We start from the raw sequence: 20,771 nt of genomic DNA on the forward strand, positions 1-20,771 counted from the left end.
CTTCTCTCTTTTTCTCCATATACTCTTCCCTCCTTGCATCACTTCTACTTTGTAAAAACTTCTCATATGCTAACTTTTTCTCCCTTACTACTCTCTTTACATCATCATTCCACCAATCGCTCCTCTTCCCTCCTGCACCCACTTTCCTGTAACCACAAACTTCTGCTGAACACTCTAACACTACATTTTTAAACCTACCCCATACCTCTTCGACCCCATTGCCTATGCTCTCATTAGCCCATCTATCCTCCAATAGCTGTTTATATCTTACCCTAACTGCCTCCTCTTTTAGTTTATAAACCTTTACCTCTCTCTTCCCTGATGCTTCTATTCTCCTTGTATCCCATCTACCTTTTACTCTCAGTGTAGCTACAACTAGAAAGTGATCTGATATATCTGTGGCCCCTCTATAAACATGTACATCCTGAAGTCTACTCAACAGTCTTTTATCTACCAATACATAATCCAACAAACTACTGTCATTTCGCCCTACATCATATCGTGTATACTTATTTATCCTCTTTTTCTTAAAATATGTATTACCTATAACTAAACCCCTTTCTATACAAAGTTCAATCAAAGAGCTCCCATTATCATTTACACCTGGCACCCCAAACTTACCTACCACACCCTCTCTAAAAGTTTCTCCTACTTTAGCATTCAAGTCCCCTACCACAATTACTCTCTCACTTGGTTCAAAGGCTCCTATACATTCACTTAACATCTCCCAAAATCTCTCTCTCTCCTCTGCATTCCTCTCTTCTCCAGGTGCATACACGCTTATTATGACCCACTTCTCGCATCCAACCTTTACTTTAATCCACATAATTCTTGAATTTACACATTCATATTCTCTTTTCTCCTTCCATAACTGATCATTTAACATTACTGCTACCCCTTCCTTTGCTCTAACTCTCTCAGATACTCCAGATTTAATCCCATTTATTTCCCCCCACTGAAACTCTCCTACCCCCTTCAGCTTTGTTTCGCTTAGGGCCAGGACATCCAACTTCTTCTCATTCATAACATCAGCAATCATCTGTTTCTTGTCATCCGCACTACATCCACGCACATTTAAGCAACCCAGTTTTATAAAGTTTTTCTTCTTCTCTTTTTTAGTAATTGTATACAGGAGAAGGGGTTACTAGCCCATTGCTCCCGGCATTTTAGTCGCCTCATACGACACGCATGGCTTACGGAGGAAAGATTCTTTTCCACTTCCCCATGGACAATAGAAGAAATAAAAAGAACAAGAGCTATTTAGAAAAAGGAGAAAAACCTAGATGTATGTATATATATATATGCATGTGCGTGTCTATGAAGTGTGACCAAAGTGTAAGTAGGAGTAGCAAGATATCCCTGTTATCTTAGCGTGTTTATGAGACAGAAAAAGAAACCAGCAATCCTACCATCATGCAAAACAGTTACAGGTTTTTGTTTCACAGTCATCTGGCAGGACGGTAGTACTTCCCTGGGTGGTTGCTGTCTACCAACCTACTACCTAGAAATCTATACAGATATTGATGAATGTATTAATAATTTTCTAAAAAAGGCCCAATACCTCTATAACAAGCACTGCCCCAAAAAAGCTAAACAGATGACAGCTAAGAGACTGAACAGTCCCTGGCTAACACCCAGCATCCTCAAATCCATAAATACAAAGCACCTATACGAAAAACAGTACAGAATGGGTCACATAACCAGAGACCAAACAAAACGTTACTCGTCAATCCTAACCAGCCTGATAAGAAGGGCTAAAAAATTGTATTATGAGAACAGATTATCCAACTTACAAGGTGACATAAAAAAGACCTGGAAAACCCTATCAGAAATTCTAGGAACAAAAAAGATATCATGAAATAGCAAAATTGAATTAATAAAACCAGATGAACCCCAACTCCCACCAACTGAAACAGCAAACAGACTCGGTAATTTCTTCTCCACTATAGGAAAAAACCTTGCCAATAAAATCCCAAGCTCAGATACCCCACCCAATGACTACCTCACTGGCAACTACCCGAACACAGTGTTCCTAGCTCCGACTAACCCTACTGAAGTCTCCCTTATTATCAACACACTAAAAAACAAGACAGGAGACTTAAATACCTTACCACCCTTTATATACAAAAAAGTGTCACAAGTGCTATCACCAATAATTGCAACACTCTTTAACAAATCCATAGAATCCTCTGTCTTCCCTACAGTTCTCAAAATAGCAAGGGTCACCCCGATCCATAAAGGAGGAGACCAAACAGACTTGAATAACTATAGGCCAATATCCAACTTACACCCTCTCTCTAAAATCTTCGAAAAATTAATTCATAAGCTAATCTATTCCTACCTCATCTCCCACAACATACTCATCCTCTATCAATTTGGGTTCAGGCCTAATAAAAATACTAATGATGCTATTATACACATGCTAGAATACATATACACTGCAATAGAGAGAAAAGAAGTCCCACTGGGGATCTTCATTGACATAGGTAAAGCTTTTGATACAGTTGACCATGACTTGCTCCATATAAAATTGTCACACTGTGGTATAAGAGGGCACTCCCTCAACTACCTAAAGTCTTACCTCAGCAACAGAAGCCAATATGTGTTCATAAACTGAGCAAACTCTTCTGGTAACAGAGCTACAGACGTCCCTCTTAACATAATGATAAACGGATCACCTATCACAAAACTCACAGAGGGAAAATTCTTAGGAATCCACCTTGATAATAGACTCAAATTTCAAACACATATACAACAAATTTCCAAAAAAATTTCTAAGACCGTAGGCATACTATCGAAGATACGGTACTATGTTCCACAGTCAGCCCTCCTGGCCCTATATCACTCACTTATTTACCCCTATCTCACCTATGGAATTTGTGTATGGGGCTCATCAACAATAAACCATCTCAGACCATTAATTACCCAACAAAGGGCTGCAGTCAGAATGATAACAAATTCCCACTACAGGCAGCACACTCCACCAATATTCAAAACACTAAACCTACTCACCATACAAAATATCCATACTTATTACTACACCTACTACATACATAGAACACTTAACTCTGATATTAACCCTCCCCTCAAACATCTCCTTGCCAACCTCAACAGAACACATGACCATAACACAAGGCACAGATCACTCTTTGATGTTCCTCGTGTCCACCTCACGCTATGCGAGAACTCAATGCACATAAAAGGCTCTAAAATCTGGAATTCATTACCTGTGAATATAAAAGAAACACTGTCTGTTTATAAATTCAAGTCTCTTCTCAAAAATCACTTACTCACCTACAGCTAAATAAATACTGAATAATTGTATCTCATAATTGTATCTCATAAATGTCTAACCTGTGACCAATCAAACTTTGTTATTTTTTAATTACATTACCTAACAGAATACTCCATTCTATTGAATGCTCAGCAACACAGTAAATGACCGTATGACCTGTCTTTGTAATACTCATTTGTGCTAAATTGTTATCTGTTTACAATAATGTTTTTACCACTGAATATATCATTGCTTAGTTAATCTTAAGTTAATTTTAAGCCTGCCCATAATGCTCTGCATACAAGGGGCTTTGGCATGTTGCACTTTAATAACTGTATTCCTTTGTACTTCTCTGTATCATGTTCAAATTAATAAATAAATAAATAAATAAACTAGCTCCTGGAACTGATTAAGTTTGAAATTTGAGGTTCCATTGTATCTTATTGTTGGCACTGAGTATTGTCTTAGCCTGACTATCAGTGTAATAAAGGCATTTATTATTAGGATCGTGTATGCCATTTAATAATAGGTTAATATCAGGATCAATGTTTGCATTCATATGACTAATGCAGGATTTGCTATGTATAACTAATAGGAATGATACTATTAAGTATTAATAAGGGTTGATATAATGATTATGACAAGTAGTAAATCAATCATGCACAATGGTTAGGATTCAGTATTGCACTGGAGGTAATATGAAAGCTCATAAAAGGCAGTGCAAAGTTTAGGTATGCAAAGAATTACAGGAGGGCCCCACTTATACGGTGGGTTAGGTTCCAGGCTACTGCCGTAAAGCGGAAACCGCCATAAAGTGGAACACCCTTTTTTTCCACTTACAAATGCATACAAACACTAGATAACAAGTTTACACTAACATATATTATGTTAGCCATAGAACCAGGCATCAAAAAACAATAAAAAAGTACAATACACACATAGTGCACTCATTATTTACCTTAAAATATTTATAGTCTTAATCTAGGGTGAGACAAGTAGTATTTATTGTAAGAAATCAAGTGTGGTATGTATGGTAGTCAGCCAGGCTACCATACCAGGCCAACCCACCCACACATACAATTCTATGATATTTAAGCATCCCAGAGCGATAAAATGTATATACAGTTCACTCATTACTTACCTTAAAATATAGGGTGAGATGAGTAGTATTTATTGTAAAATATCAAGTGTGGTATGTATGGTAGTCAGCCAGGCTACCATACCAGGCCAACCCACCCACACATACTATTCTATGATATTTAACCCTTTGACTGTTTCAGGCCCCTCTCTGAAACTGTCATTCTATGTCGCCAAATATTCAAAAAAAAAAAATTATTTTTTCTTATGAAAATGTTAAGATTATTTTTCTGAGTGTTTTAGTCGAAAAAAAAAATTTTTGCCATCGGTACTTACTGAGATATAGAGCCGTGAAGTTTGCAGAAAATGAGCCGCGTATGGCAACAGCGGCGACTGCCGCTCACCCGGTAAACTTTAGTTTACTTGTAATTGAAGGTTTTTTGTTTTTTTCACTATTTTATTTTTTCACATAACTTATGTGGCCTATGAGACCAAAGTAAGGTGCAATGTATATATATACACTCGTTGTATACAACACAATAAGCACACAAACATAATTATCAATATATTGTTTACAAAACTTGTTTACAAAAACAAACAAACAATCATCCTCCTCCTCCTCCTTCTCCTCCTCCATCTCCTCCTCCTCCTTCTCCTCCTCCTCCTTCTCCTTCTCCTCCTCCTCCTTCTCTTCCTTCTCCTTCTCCTCCTCCTCCTTCTCCTCCTTCTCCTCCTCCTTCTCCTCCTCCTTCTCCTCCTCCTCCTTCTCTTCCTTCTCCTCCTCCTCCTCCTCCTCCTCCTCCTCCTCCTCCTCCTCTTCCTTCCCTCCTCCTCCTCCTCTTCCTCCCCTCCTCCCCCTCCTCCTCCTCCATTGCTTTTGGTCTCAAACTCCTCCAAATCATGAAATTGATCTTCACTGACACTTCCATCTGTGTTAGAGCATCACTTGGGAAGAGAAGAGTCCCAGATTTGCTGGGGAATCACATATTTCTTACTGCTAGACATGCTGAAAAAGGACAACTGAAATGGCATTCCCACAATGCACCACTGGCTCCCCGATTTTTTTTATATGGTGCACACTGACCATGGAGACCCATTCTCTCACATGTGGGCCTACCAGCTTTCTCCTGCTTGATTTGAAGCTGCTAGAATTTATGCGTATAAATACGTCAGAAACATTGGCTCGTAAGACGTATTTATACGTCGGAAACAGTCAAAGGGTTAAGCATCCCAGAGCGATAAAATGTATATACAGTTCACTCATTACTTACCTTAAAATATAGGGCGAGATGAGTAGTATTTATTGTAAAAAATCAAGTGTGGTATGTATGGTAGTCAGCCAGGCTACCATACCAGAGAGAAAGAATGAGTGCATGAGAGAGGACAGGCGCAGAGTTATGTAAACAAACCAGGCGAAGGTAAGTTTTGTAAACAGTGTACACGTCTGGTTTGTGTACAAGTTACATTGTGTACAGGTTGTCTCTACATTGATACGGTAGAATAAATAAAGAAGAACACTCCCATTCTCATGTAACATCATTTTGAGAAATAATGATGCTCTGAGTGAAGGCAATGGAAGTAAGTCACTCTGACTTTTTTGGGTTATCCTAGGTTCTCTACACATATGTTGTTATGTATTTATGTTATGTATCGTGTTTATTATATAATTTTGAAAAAAAATATCACGGATGGATTAATGAAAATGTGTATATTAACGTAATATACAACATTTAATGATACACCGAGCTCAGACAGCGTAAACAAACTGAACAGGTTGTGGACGATCACTCGGTCAGGCGAAATAGATGGTATTAATACGTGTCCAGTTTTAGTTCATTCATGTACATTTGTAAGAGTTTGTGAAACTTTTACCTTATAATATTTTTATTATTATTATAATAATTAAATCACGAAACAAATACTCTTACACTGTGTACAAGTTAGTACAGAATTATAGCTAAAAAGTGAAGGCATACGAAAGGAATATTTTTCTACAGTTATCCCTAGTAACAGGTGATGGGCTAGAGAAAACGTAATTCTTCCGACACTTCTACAAACCGTTTGGTAAACATCTCGTATATATTTGTATAAATTTTTATACTGTGGGTGCATGTATCATGTTTGTGTGTTACATAATGTGTTTCTTATATAATTTTGAAAAAAATATCATAGATAGATTAAGGGAAATGTCTATATTAACGTAATATGCGACATTAATGCGCCCAAGAGATTATTATTATTACTATTATTATTACTATTATTATTATTATTATTATTATTATTATTATTATTATTGCATCAAGAGTAGAGAGACTCTTAGTGATTTTAATGTGTACCTACATGCCAGCACAGTGTGTAAGTTTATTTAGGTACAGGTGTACACAAGTTTAATTATCAAGTACAATACATATAAAATATACAATAACTTTAAAACACTTGAAATTTTGGAAAGTTTCCAGACATAATAAGGAGATGTGCTCAGGGAGAATGTAAACAAACTCGGTGGGCCGCTGTGACCGTATTAGAAAGACAGGTGGGGGGAGCCGTATAGCGAGTTTTGGTCATAATTTGAAATGTCCGTATTAGCGGAACGCCGTAAAGTGAAACGCCATAAAGCGGGGCCCTCCTGTATTCTAAATATGAATACACCTACCATCCGACTTATGACAGAGTTCGGTTCCGAGAAACCGGTCGTAAGTCGAAATGGTCGTAAGTCGAACTTTACTACTGAATATCAACAAAACATTTTTGTAATGACTTTATTTTATTGTTTTATTTTGGTATTTCATGTTTTACTTTACTTTTTATGTTGTTAGTACTGTATTTTATAATGTAAGGTTTAGGATAAACACTGTGTACAACACAAATACAGTGGACCCCCGCTTAACGATCACCTCCCAATGCGACCAATTATGTAAGTGTATTTATGTAAGTGCTTTTGTACATGTATGTTTGGGGGTCTGAAATGGACTAATCTACTTCACAATATTCCTTATGGGAACAAATTCGGTCAGTACTGGCACCTGAACATACTTCTGGAGTGAGAAAATATCGTTAACCGGGGGTCCACTGTAGTTGTTTATTTCCCAGAAATTTGGCATAAACACGGTCGTAAGTCGAGTGGTGGTAAGTCGAGCAGGTCGTAAGTCGGATGGTAGGTGTATACAGTGGTACCCCAAGTTTCCAACTTATTTCATTCCAGAAGGCTGTTCGAGTGCCAATACCAAATGAATTTGTTCCCATAAGGAATAATGTAAATTAGATTAGTCCATTTCAGACCCCAAAAATACATTTACAAACACACTTACACAAATACACTTACATAATTGTTTGAGTTGGGAGCATTTCGAAACTCAGGGTACCACTGTACAGAGATTTAACAAGAACTAATACAAAAATATATAATGGATAGATAGTAAAATGGTATTTAACAAATTGAAATGGTAAGATTTGATATTTAAAAATAAAAATGAAGTAAGTGTAATACTGTGAAAAGTGGTGGGGTGCACTTAATGGCTTGGAAGGTAGGTTGTGAGGTATAAAGTAATTAGTTACATTATATAACATGTAATAATTGCACAATAAGATTTTTGACTAATGGTACAAATTTAATCAAGCAAGCAATAGCACAAAAACATAGGACATGAGGTAGTTGGTATTAGCTAGTTAATACCAACTACCTCATACCATACACTACATGTAGATAATAATGTTAAGGAGGAATTGGTTAATCAGTCTCAGTAAGATCTGCATCTCTAAGGAAGTTGAATAGATCATATTCATTTGTGATAGTATATAAATGGCCTACATCTGTTTTTCTCACTAGAATTTTTCCCATCTCAAGTGAAGCACTGGTGGAGTTTGTCACTGTTATCTCGTTTGAGTTTTCTCAATTTGAACAAAAAGGTTCTGAAGTTTTCTCGTCAGACATTCTTTGATGTACTCTTCTTTTTTTGCTCTAATTGATGATTTTATTAGATCCTTTAAACTAGAGGATCCTATAAACTAAAGGAGCAGTTAGGGTAAGATATAAACAACTACTGGAGGATAGATGGACTAATGATAGTACATATAGGCAATGAGGTTGAAGAGGTATGGGATAGATTTAAGAATTTAGTGTTAGAGTGTTCAGCAGAAGTTTGTAGTTACAGAAAGGAAGAAGAGCAGTTAGTGGAATGATAAGGTAAAGAGAGTATTAAGAGAGAAAAAGTTATAAATATGAGAGGTTTTTACAAAGTAGAAGTGATGCAAGGAGAGAGGAGTATATGGAGAGAAAAAAAGAGGTTAAGAGAGTGGTGAAGGAATGTAAAAGGAGAACTAATGAGAGAGTGGGTGAAATGCTGTCAAAAAATTTTGCTGATAAGAATAAGTTTTGGAGTGAGATGTGAGTTGAGAAAGCCTAGGGAATGAATGGATTTGATAGAAATAGGAGAGGAGAGTTTGAGGTATCAGGAAGATGGAGGAAATATTTTGAGGAACTGTTAAATGTTGATGAGGATAGTGAAGTTGTGATTTTGTGCATTGGGCAGGGAGGTATCAGATCTTGTAGGAGTGAGAAAGAGCGAGTTGTGCGTGTGAGGGAGTGCATGAAGCAGTGGGTAGAATGAAAAGGGATAAAGCAGCTGGGATTGATGGAATAATGACAGAAATGTTAAAAGCAGGTGGGGATATAGTTTTGGAATGCTTGGTGCTTTTATTTAAATGTATGGAAGAGGGGAAGGTACCTAGGGATTGGCAGAGTGTGCATAGTTCCTTTGTATAAAGGCAAAGGGGACAAAAGAGTGAGTGTAAAAATTATAGGGAAATAAGCTTGTTGAGTATACCTGGTGAAGTGTATGGTAGAATTATTACCGAAAGAATTAAGAGTAAGACGGAGAGCAAGATTGCAGATGAGCAAGGAGGCTTTAGGAAGGGTTGGGGGTGTGTAGACCAAGTGTTTGCAGCAAAACATACAGGTGAATAATATTTAGATTGAAGGCAAAGAGGTTTTTGCTGCATTTATGTATTTGGAAAAGGCGTATCATAGAGGGCAATGTGGCAGATGTTGCAAGTATATGGAATAAGTGGTAGGTTACTGAGATCAGTGAAGAGTTTTTACAAGGATAGTAATGCTCAGGTTAGAGTATGTAGGAGAGAGGGAGATTATTTCCCAGTAAAAGTAGGTCTTAGACAGGGATGTGTGATGTCACCATGGTTGTTCAATATATTTATAGAGGGGGTTGTAAGTGAAGCAAATGCTCGAGTGTTGGCAAGAGGTGTGGGATTAATAGATAAAGAATCTAACAAAGTGGGAGCTGTCACAGTTGCTTTTTACTGATGACACTGTGCTTTTGGGAGACTCTGAAGAGAAGTTGCAAAGGTTGGTGAACAAATTTGGGAGGGTTTGTAAAAGAAGGAAATTAAAAGTGAACATAGGAAAAAGCAAGGTGATGAGGTTAAAAGATTTAAGTTATGAAAAATTGGATATCAGACTGGAGGGAGGGAGTATGGAGGAAGTGAATGTATTCAGATATTTGGGAGTGGTCTCTTCAGCAGATGGGTCTATGAAAGATGAGGTGAATCATAGAATTGATGAGAGGGAAAAAGATGAGTGGTGCATTGAGGAGTCTGTGGAGACAAAGAACATTATCCATGGAAACAAAAAGTGGAATGTATGAGAGTATAATTATATCATTGCTTTTATATGGGTGTGAAGCATGGGTGGTGGATGTTGCAACAGGAAAAGACTGAAGGCAGCAGAGATGTCATGTCTGAGGGCAACGTGCATTGTGAACATAATGCAGAGAATCTGTAGTTTAGAAATTAGGAGGATGTGTGGGGTTACTAAAAGTATTATCCAGAGGCCTGAGGAGGGGTTGTTGAGAGGGTTTGGACATTTAGAGAGGATGGAACAAAATAGAATGACTTTGATAGCATATAAATCTGTGGTGGAAGGAAGGTATGGTAAGGGTTGGCCTAGGAAAGGTTGGAGGGAGTGTGTAAAGGAGGTTTTGAATACAAGGAGCTTGGACTTCCAGCAAGTGTATATGAGCGTGTTAAATAGAAACGAGTGGAGACAAATGGTTTTTGTGATTTGATGTGGTACTGGAGTGTGAACAAGGTAATATTTGTGAAGGGATTCAGAGAAACTGGCAGGCCGGACTTAAGTCCTGGAGGTGGGAAGCACAGTGCTTGTGCTCTGAAGGATGAGTGTTGATATGTTGCAGTTTTTTAACTGCAGTGCAGGTGCACCTGTGGGAAGACAGTGATGGAGTGAATGATGACTGAAGTGTTTCTTCTTTTTTCAGGTCACCCTGCCTCGGTGGGAAATAGCTAATGTGTTAATAAAATAAAATAAATAAATGTTTGTGTATTTTAAAATGATGCGCTTGTCATGTTGTTTCACTTTGCAGGTGTTGTTGACCGATGACTATTTCAGTGACATCAATCCTCGCTCCATGAGAAGGTTGATGAATGTTGTATACATCACTGGAAGGTGAGTAGTGATGAGCACGTATGTAAAGTTGACGTTACCAGCAATATCTACTACCTTAGAGATTTACAGTGTTATTGATAGTAATATTTGATGACTTAAACTCAGTTCACAGCTACAAGAATAGGTATGATAAGATCAAAGAGGCCAGGAATGCTGCTAGTTGGAAGGTGCAGTAACTTGTATGAAGCTTTACTTAACCTAATTACCTGAAGTAACCTGACTTAATCTGACTTAACCTCACTTAATCTAGCATTGTCATTGGTTATCCTGACAGGTTGTTAAAAGCGTTCAACATTGACTTCAACTGGTACCACTTAGCGTCGTGGATCAACATTACTGAGCAGTGGCCATACAGAGCCTCGTGGCTCATCCTCTATTATGAGGCCAACGAGGATGCCTTCGATGACAAGTCTTCCCTCAAGGACCTCTACGAGAAGTATGACCTCATAACTTTTCTTCTTATCTTCCTTGATTCTTCATCATATCTACTATCTTTTTCATCATCTGCCTCAGTTATCTTTTTGTTCAGCATTTTTATTTCTTTCAGATTTATTGCAAAGATAGAGTTTCTTCAAATTTATTCTGACTAAATTTTCTTCAAATTACTTCTGACTGTAGATTTGCTTCAGATTTATTCTGATTGTAGATTTGTTTTAACTTCTTGCCACATTTCTGGTCAGGATCAAGAACCAAGTACCCGTGTCCAAGGACATGGAACCGCTGCTGGAGATGGACAAGGAGGAAAAGAAATTTGAGATCTTCCTGTCCATGCACAAGAGTTCTCTGCATGTCTCTGACCTGAAGGTCTTCCTTCCCTTCACCATCAACCTCGACCCTTTCATTAGAAAAGTAAGTCCTTCAAACTTACAAAGTTTCAGTATAAAAAACAAGTCTGCCAGTTTGGTTGAAAATGTTGAAAACTTTTATTATCTTTTATCTGCCCATCACATTTATGATTAACCTTTCAACTGTCATTCTCACTCATCATTCAGAGTACAGGCACTGTACTTCCCACCTCCAATACTGTAACATCCTCACTCATCATTCAGAGTACAGGCACTGTACTTCCCACCTCCAGTACTGTAACATTCTCACTCATCATTCAGAGTACAGGCACTGTACTTCCCACCTCCAATACTGTAACATCCTCACTCATCATTCAGAGTACAGACACTGTACTTCCCACCTCCAGTACTGTAACATTCTCACTCATCATTCAGAGTACAGGCACTGTACTTCCCACCTCCAATACTGTAACATCCTCACTCATCATTCAGAGTACAGGCACTGTACTTCCCACCTCCAATACTGTAACAGCCTCACTCATCATTCAGAGTACAGGCACTGTACTTCCCACCTCCAATACTGTAACATCCTCACTCATCATTCAGAGTACAGGCACTGTACTACCCACCTCCAGTACTGTAACAGCCTCACTCATCATTCAGAGTACAGGCACTGTACTTCCCACCTCCAATACTGTAACATCCTCACTCATCATTCAGAGTACAGGCACTGTACTACCCACCTCCAGTACTGTAACAGCCTCACTCATCATTCAGAGTACAGGCACTGTACTTCCCACCTCCAATACTGTAACATCCTCACTCATCATTCAGAGTACAGGCACTGTACTACCCACCTCCAGTACTGTAACATCCTCACTCATCCTTCAGATTACAGGCACTGTACTTCCCACCTCCAGTACTGTAACATCCTCACTCATCATTCAGAGTACAGGCACTGTACTTCCCACCTCCAGTACTGTAACATCCTCACTCATCCTTCAGATTACAGGCACTGTACTTCCCACCTCCAGTACTGTAACATCCTCACTCATCATTCAGAGTACAGGCACTGTACTACCCACCTCCAGTTCTGTAACATCCTCACTCATCATTCAGAGTACAGGCACTGTACTTCCCACCTCCAGTACTGTAACATTCTCACTCATCCTTCAGAGTACAGGCACTGTACTACCCGCCTCGAGTACTGTAACATCCTCACTCATCATTCAGAGTACAGGCACTGTACTTCCCACCTCCAATACTGTAACAGCCTCACTCATCATTCAGAGTACAGGCACTGTACTTCCCACCTCCAATACTGTAACATCCTCACTCATCATTCAGAGTACAGGCACTGTACTACCCACCTCCAGTACTGTAACAGCCTCACTCATCATTCAGAGTACAGGCACTGTACTTCCCACCTCCAATACTGTAACATCCTCACTCATCATTCAGAGTACATGCACTGTACTACCCACCTCCAGTACTGTAACAGCCTCACTCATCATTCAGAGTACAGGCACTGTACTTCCCACCTCCAATACTGTAACATCCTCACTCATCATTCAGAGTACAGGCACTGTACTACCCACCTCCAGTACTGTAACATCCTCACTCATCCTTCAGATTACAGGCACTGTACTTCCCACCTCCAGTACTGTAACATCCTCACTCATCATTCAGAGTACAGGCACTGTACTTCCCACCTCCAGTACTGTAACATCCTCACTCATCCTTCAGATTACAGGCACTGTACTTCCCACCTCCAGTACTGTAACATCCTCACTCATCATTCAGAGTACAGGCACTGTACTTCCCACCTCCAGTACTGTAACATCCTCACTCATCATTCAGAGTACAGGCACTGTACTTCCCACCTCCAGTACTGTAACATCCTCACTCATCATTCAGAGTACAGGCACTGTACTACCCACCTCCAGTTCTGTAACATCCTCACTCATCATTCAGAGTACAGGCACTGTACTTCCCACCTCCAGTACTGTAACATTCTCACTCATCCTTCAGAGTACAGGCACTGTACTACCTGCCTCGAGTACTGTAACATCCTCACTCATCATTCAGAGTACAGGCACTGTACTTCCCACCTCCAATACTGTAACAGCCTCACTCATCCTTCAGAGTATAGGCACTGTACTTCCCACCTCCAGTACTGTAACATCCTCACTCATCATTCAGAGTACAGGCACTGTACTTCCCACCTCCAGTACTGTAACATCCTCACTCATCATTCAGAGTACAGGCACTGTACTTCCCACCTCCAATACTGTAACATCCTCACTCATCATTTAGAGTACAGGCACTGTACTTCCCACCTCCAGTACTGTAACATCCTCACTCATCATTCAGAGTACAGGCACTGTACTTCCCACCTCCAATACTGTAACATCCTCACTCATCATTTAGAGTACAGGCACTGTACTTCCCACCTCCAGTACTGTAACATCCTCACTCATCATTCAGAGTACAGGCACTGTACTTCCCACCTCCAGTACTGTAACATCCTTACTCATCATTCAGAGTACAGGCACTGTACTTCCCACCTCCAGTACTGTAACATTCTCACTCATCATTCAGAGTACAGGCACTGTACTTCCCACCTCCAATACTGTAACATCCTTACTCATCATTCAGAGTACAGGCACTACTTCCCACCTCCAGTACTGTAACATTCTCACTCATCATTCAGAGTACAGGCACTATACTTCCCACCTCCAATACTGTAACAGCCTCACTCATCATTCAGAGTACAGGCACTGTACTACCCACCTCCAGTACTGTAACATCCTCACTCATCCTTCAGATTACAGGCACTGTACTTCCCACCTCCAGTACTGTAACATCCTCACTCATCATTCAGAGTACAGGCACTGTACTTCCCACCTCCAGTACTGTAACATCCTCACTCATCATTCAGAGTACAGGCACTGTACTACCCACCTCCAGTTCTGTAACATCCTCACTCATCATTCAGAGTACAGGCACTGTACTTCCCACCTCCAGTACTGTAACATTCTCACTCATCCTTCAGAGTACAGGCACTGTACTACCCGCCTCGAGTACTGTAACATCCTCACTCATCATTCAGAGTACAGGCACTGTACTTCCCACCTCCAATACTGTAACAGCCTCACTCATCCTTCAGAGTATAGGCACTGTACTTCCCACCTCCAGTACTGTAACATCCTCACTCATCATTCAGAGTACAGGCACTGTACTTCCCACCTCCAGTACTGTAACATCCTCACTCATCATTCAGAGTACAGGCACTGTACTTCCCACCTCCAATACTGTAACATCCTCACTCATCATTTAGAGTACAGGCACTGTACTTCCCACCTCCAGTACTGTAACATCCTCACTCATCATTCAGAGTACAGGCACTGTACTTCCCACCTCCAATACTGTAACATCCTCACTCATCATTCAGAGTACAGGCAATGTACTTCCCACCTCCAGTACTGTAACATCCTCACTCATCATTCAGAGTACAGGCACTGTACTTCCCATCTCCATTACTGTAACATTCTCACTCATCATTCAGAGTACAGACACTGTACTTCCCACCTCCAGTACTGTAACATTCTCACTCATCATTCAGAGTACAGGCACTGTACTTCCCACCTCCAGTACTGTAACATTGTCACTCAGCATTCAGAGTACAGGCACTGTACTTCCCACCTCCAGTACTGTAATGTTCTCACTCATCATTCAGAGTACAGGCACTGTACTTCCCACCTCCAGTACTGTAACATCCTCACTCATCATTCAGAGTACAGGCACTGTACTTCCCACCTCCAGTACTGTAACATTCTCACTCATCATTCAGAGTACAGGCACTGTACTTCCCAGCTCCAGTACTGTAACATTCTCACTCATCATTCAGAGTACAGGCACTGTACTTCCCAGCTCCAGTACTGTAACATTCTCACTCATCATTCAGAGTACAGGCACTGTACTTCCCAGCTCCACTACTGTAACATTCTCACTCATCATTCAGAGTACAGGCACTGTACTTCCCAGCTCCAGTACTGTAACATTCTCACTCATCATTCAGAGTACAGGCACTGTACTTCCCACCTCCAGTACTGTAACATCCTTACAGACTCTTCTTAACAACTTGACTTGCATTATTGAGCCGGAGTTTTCAGTGTACAAAATGTGAGGAAGCTAAGTGAACAGTAGTACAATTTTAAGTAAGCATTAACATATGTTTGTTTGTCAGGTGATCAAGGAGGACCAGCCACAGTTTGAAGACAGTGGACCACAACTGCAGTTCGCAGGTGGTGGTGGGCAGCCCTGGGCAGCATACCCGCCCACCTATGACATTCACAGCAAGACCTCCACCACTGCCAGAAGACAGGTACTCAACCTGTGTCACTCTAGCCACCAACTTCACTATTTTATGAGAATTGATTTACACTTACAAACAACACTGTAAATAAGTGTTCGGTGGCTTTGTGTAAATTAGGCTATGATTGGTTGACTAATTTTCTTTATAATCTCTTGACTGTGGTGGAATTCATGTCTGTTTACTACATGATGGTTGCTGTGTTAGGTTTGAAGTCAGTTTATTACATCAGGGTCATTATATACACCTCAGTGTATATGCACTGAGTTACACTTCTCTCAGTGTATATACACTGATATACACTTCTCAGAGTGTATACTTTGTAATATGCACCTTGTGTATATACATTGTGATATACAGCTCTCAATGTATATACATTGTGATATACACCTCACAGTGTATATACACTGAGATACACACCTCTTATTGTATATGCACTTTGATATACAACTCTCAGTGTATATACACTGTGATATACAACTTTCAGTGTATATAAACTGTGATATACACCTCAATGTATGCACACTGAGATATACAACCCTCAGTGTATATACACTGTGATATACAACTTTCAGTGTATATAAACTGTGATATACACCTCTCAGTGTATATACACTGTGATATACACCTCTCTGTGTATATACACTGTGATATACACCTCTCAGTGTATATACACTGTGTTATACACCTCTCAGTTTATACACACTGATATACAACTCTCAATGTATACACACTGTGATATACAACTCTCAGTGTATATACACTGTGATATACACCTCTCAGTGTATACACACTGTGATATACACCTCTCAGTGTATACACACTGTGATATACACCTCTCTGTGTATATACACTGTGATATACAACTCTCAGTGTATATACACTGTGATATACAACTCTCAGTGTATATACACTGTGATATACAACTCTCAGTGTATATACACTGTGATATACAACTCTCAGTGTATATACACTGTGATATACAACTCTCAGTGTATATACACTGATATGCAACTCTCAGTGTATATACACTGTGATATACACCTCTCAGTGTATATACACTGTGATATACACCTCTGTGTATATACACTGTGATATACACCTCTCAGTGTATACATACTGTGATATACACCTCTCAGTGTATACACACTGTGATATACACCTCTCAGTGTATACACACTGTGATATACACCTCTCAGTGTATATACACTGTGATATACAACTCTCAATGTATATACACTGTGATATACACACTTCTCACTCTCACTTAATACAAATCAAGAGTGATAATGGTATTGTGTATGAAATACACATATCAAAATTGACTTGAATTAGTTAAATAAGAATTGTACCTACTAGGCCAGTTGGCCGAGCGGTCAACACGCTGGCCGGCCACTGAGTTTTAGCAATCTCTGACCATGTGTTTGAGTACCATCTCGGCTCTAGTTTCCTTCTACAGTTTCACTACAATTCATCCAACAATTCTTTTTCACATTTTAGGATTTTTTTAACTTTATTTAGATGATTTGTCTCATTCTCTAATTTTATTGAGAAGTGTTGAATTAATTTTAAGAATTGTTGAATTTATTACTAAATAATTGTTGAATTTATTTATAAAATTATTTAATTTATTTTTAGAATTGCTGAATTTTTTTTAGAATTGTTGAATTTATTTCTGAAGAGTTGAATTTATATTGAATATTGTATTAAAAATCTGTCAACTTTGTGCCCACAGCCATTGCGAGGCAACCAGAAGATTTCGACGGCGAGCATGCCGCCCATGAACACACTCTTATGGGGTTATGGTCCCCCATTCATGCCGTCAATACAGTCAGCACCGTCAGTTGACTACAGTAGTATTCCCGTCACCATCAATCCAGTCGTCAATACTGGACAAGCCAGCTTACCAGTGAGTACATCAACCTGACTATACAGAGATTTGTATTAACCTGCTAGTTGTCTCCCATCAAGGCATGGTGACCTAACAATGAGAAAACACATTTACCAACACTCAGTCAGTGGCTGCCTTACTGGAAGTGTGATGGTGATATAGTAAAGAGGATCCTCAGAACTGTAGCATCCTCACCCATCCTTCAGAGTGCAGGCACTGTACTTCCTACCTCAAGTACTGTAACATCCTCACTCATCATTCAGAGTACAGGCACTGTACTTCATATCTCCAGTACTGTAACATACTCACTCATCATTTAGAGTACAGGCACTGTACTTCATATCTCCAGTACTGTAACATACTCACCTATCCTTCAGAGTATAGGCATTGTTCTTCCCATCTCCATTTTCACCCATCCTTTGGAGTACAGGCACTGTACTTTGCACCTCCAGTACTGTAACATCCTCACTCATCCTTCAGAGTACAGGCACTGTACTTCCTGCCTCCAGTACTGTAACTTCCTCACTCATCCTTCAGAGTACAGGCACTGTACTTCCTGCCTCCAGTACTGTAATTTCCTCACTCATCCTTCAGAGTACAGGCATTGTACTTCCTGCCTCCAGTACTGTAACTTCCTCACTCATCCTTCAGAGTACAGGCACTGTACTTCCTGCCTCCAGTACTGTAACATCCTCACCCATCCTTCAGAGTACAGCCACTGTACTTTGCACCTCCAGTACTGTAACATCCTCACTCATCCTTCAGAGTACAGGCACTGTACTTCCTGCCTCCAGTACTGTAACATCCTCACCCATCCTTCAGAGTACAGGCACTGTACAGTGGACCCCCGCATAACGATTACCTCCGAATGCGACCAATTATGTAAGTGTATTTATGTAAGTGCATTTGTACGTGTATGTTTGGGGGTCTGAAATGGACTAATCTACTTCACAATATTTCTTATGGGAACAAATTCGGTCAGTACTGGCACCTGAACATACTTCTGGAGTGAAAAAATATCGTTAACCGGGGGTCCACTGTACTTTCCACCTCCAGTACTGTAACATCCTTACCCATCCTTCAGAGTGCAGGCATTGTGCTTCCCACCTCTAGGACTCAAGTCCAGCTAACCGGTTTCCCTGAATCCCTTCATAAATGTTACTTTGCTCACACTCCAACAGGATGTCAAGTCATATAAACCATTTGTCTCCACCTCTAACATGTTCGTCTTCACTTGCTGGAAGTCCAAGCCTCTCATACACAAAACCTCCTTTACTGCCTCCCTCCAACCTTTCCTAAGATGACTCTTACCTTGCCTTCCCTCCACTACAGAATTTTACATTACATCCTGTTCTGCTCCTTTCTCTTGAAATGTCCAAACTACCTCAGTAACCTTTCCTCAGCCCTCTGAGGAGATTTTGCTGAGGTGCTTAATCCTTTGACTGTTTCAGTCGTATATATACGTACGTCTTACAACCCACCATGTTTGACGTATATATACTCAACAATTCTAGCGGCTTCAAATCAAGCAGGAGAAAGCTGGTAGGCCCACATGTGAGGGAATGGGTCTGTGTGGTCAGTGTGCACCATATAAAAATTCCTGCAGCTCGCAGTGCATAATGAGAAAAAAAAATCCAACCGTGTTTTTGGATTAAAATGTCGAATTTGCTGTGTATTTTTGTATAGTATTTATGGTTGTATTCTCGTTTTCTTGGTCTCATTTGATAGAATGGAAAACATATTATAGAAATAGAGGTGATTTTGATTGATTTTACTATGAAAAGAACCTGGAAATGGGGCTCAAAGTAGGGGAAATGTTTGATTTTTGCCAATGTTCAGAAGTAAACAAATGATGTCGTTGTCCAACAAATGTCCAAGTAGCCATTCTAATATGCAGTCATGAATGGGTTGACATTATTTATACAATTATTACAATATTGCAGTAGTCTGCATAACAGAAAATCTTCTGTTTTTTGTTTGAATAAAAATTCAAAATAGAAAGCAAGATTAATATCAGAGGGGCCTGGAGATGTGACTGATGAATAAAGAAAATGTTATTTTAGAGCCAGGAATGTCTGCATTGTTCATTCTGGGCCCTATTTTGAAATTGGCATATTTTTTAATTTGCGTGAAATTGGCCAAATTGCAAATTTCTGACCACGTTATTGGGTAGTTGAAATCGATAAATGGGCAGTTTCTTGCACTCAATCGATAGAACATATGGAGTTCTAAAGAAATAGCTATGAGTTTGGTCGACTGAAATGATGGAATTAGCTGAAAATAGGGCTCAAAGTGGGCAAAATCGCCAATTCGTAAATATTGCTGAGGTCGCTAACTTCACAAGAGCATAATTCCATAAGTTTTCCATCAAATTTCGTTCTTTTGGTGTCATTACTATTAGGAAAAGATTCTCTATCATTTCAGAATTTTTTTTTTTTGTTTCAAAAATTTTTCGACTCCAGGAGACACCTCAGGATTTGGCGTTGCGACAGTCAAAGGGTTAAACTTAGGTTCGATATTTGCTATTTCTCTGACCAGTGCCTCCCTTCATATTTCAGATATACTGGCGCCTATCAGCAGCTTTATGATTCTTCACCTTAGCCTGTATAGGGAGTGTGTCTTTCTAGTTTGCATCTTCTCTTTCTTTTTCTTAATGGAATGTGAATGATCCTTGAGCAGACTTCAGGTGCCACAGAGTTAATTTTTTCTAGGCAAAGGTTCAGATCTGTGTTGTTTAGGGTATCTTCCCAGCTTGTTTCATTTAGGATACGGTTGACTTGTTCCCAGTGTATATTTTTATTATTGAAGGTAAATTTTATGAAGGCACCCTCATAACTAATCACATTTTGCTGGTCAGAAGCCCTGCACATACATGTCTGTACCTCTATTATGCT

At 39.6% G+C, this 20,771-nt stretch overlaps 1 protein-coding gene across 1 annotated transcript in view; it reads left to right on the forward strand.

The window, feature by feature from the left end:
* Nucleotides 1-20,771, forward strand: part of Arms (Ankyrin repeat-rich membrane spanning) — a 707,292-nt gene that overhangs the window by 378,980 nt on the left and 307,541 nt on the right. Inside the window, exons 18-22 of the mRNA XM_070095086.1 lie at nt 10,744-10,826; nt 11,101-11,262; nt 11,507-11,675; nt 15,861-15,998; nt 17,722-17,895. Of these exons, the coding sequence (XP_069951187.1) occupies nt 10,744-10,826; nt 11,101-11,262; nt 11,507-11,675; nt 15,861-15,998; nt 17,722-17,895 (726 nt within the window). The remainder of the gene's footprint in view (nt 1-10,743; nt 10,827-11,100; nt 11,263-11,506; nt 11,676-15,860; nt 15,999-17,721; nt 17,896-20,771) is intronic.

This window comes from Cherax quadricarinatus, chromosome 49 (assembly GCF_038502225.1).
Source record: "Cherax quadricarinatus isolate ZL_2023a chromosome 49, ASM3850222v1, whole genome shotgun sequence".
Classification (NCBI taxonomy): domain Eukaryota; kingdom Metazoa; phylum Arthropoda; class Malacostraca; order Decapoda; family Parastacidae; genus Cherax; species Cherax quadricarinatus.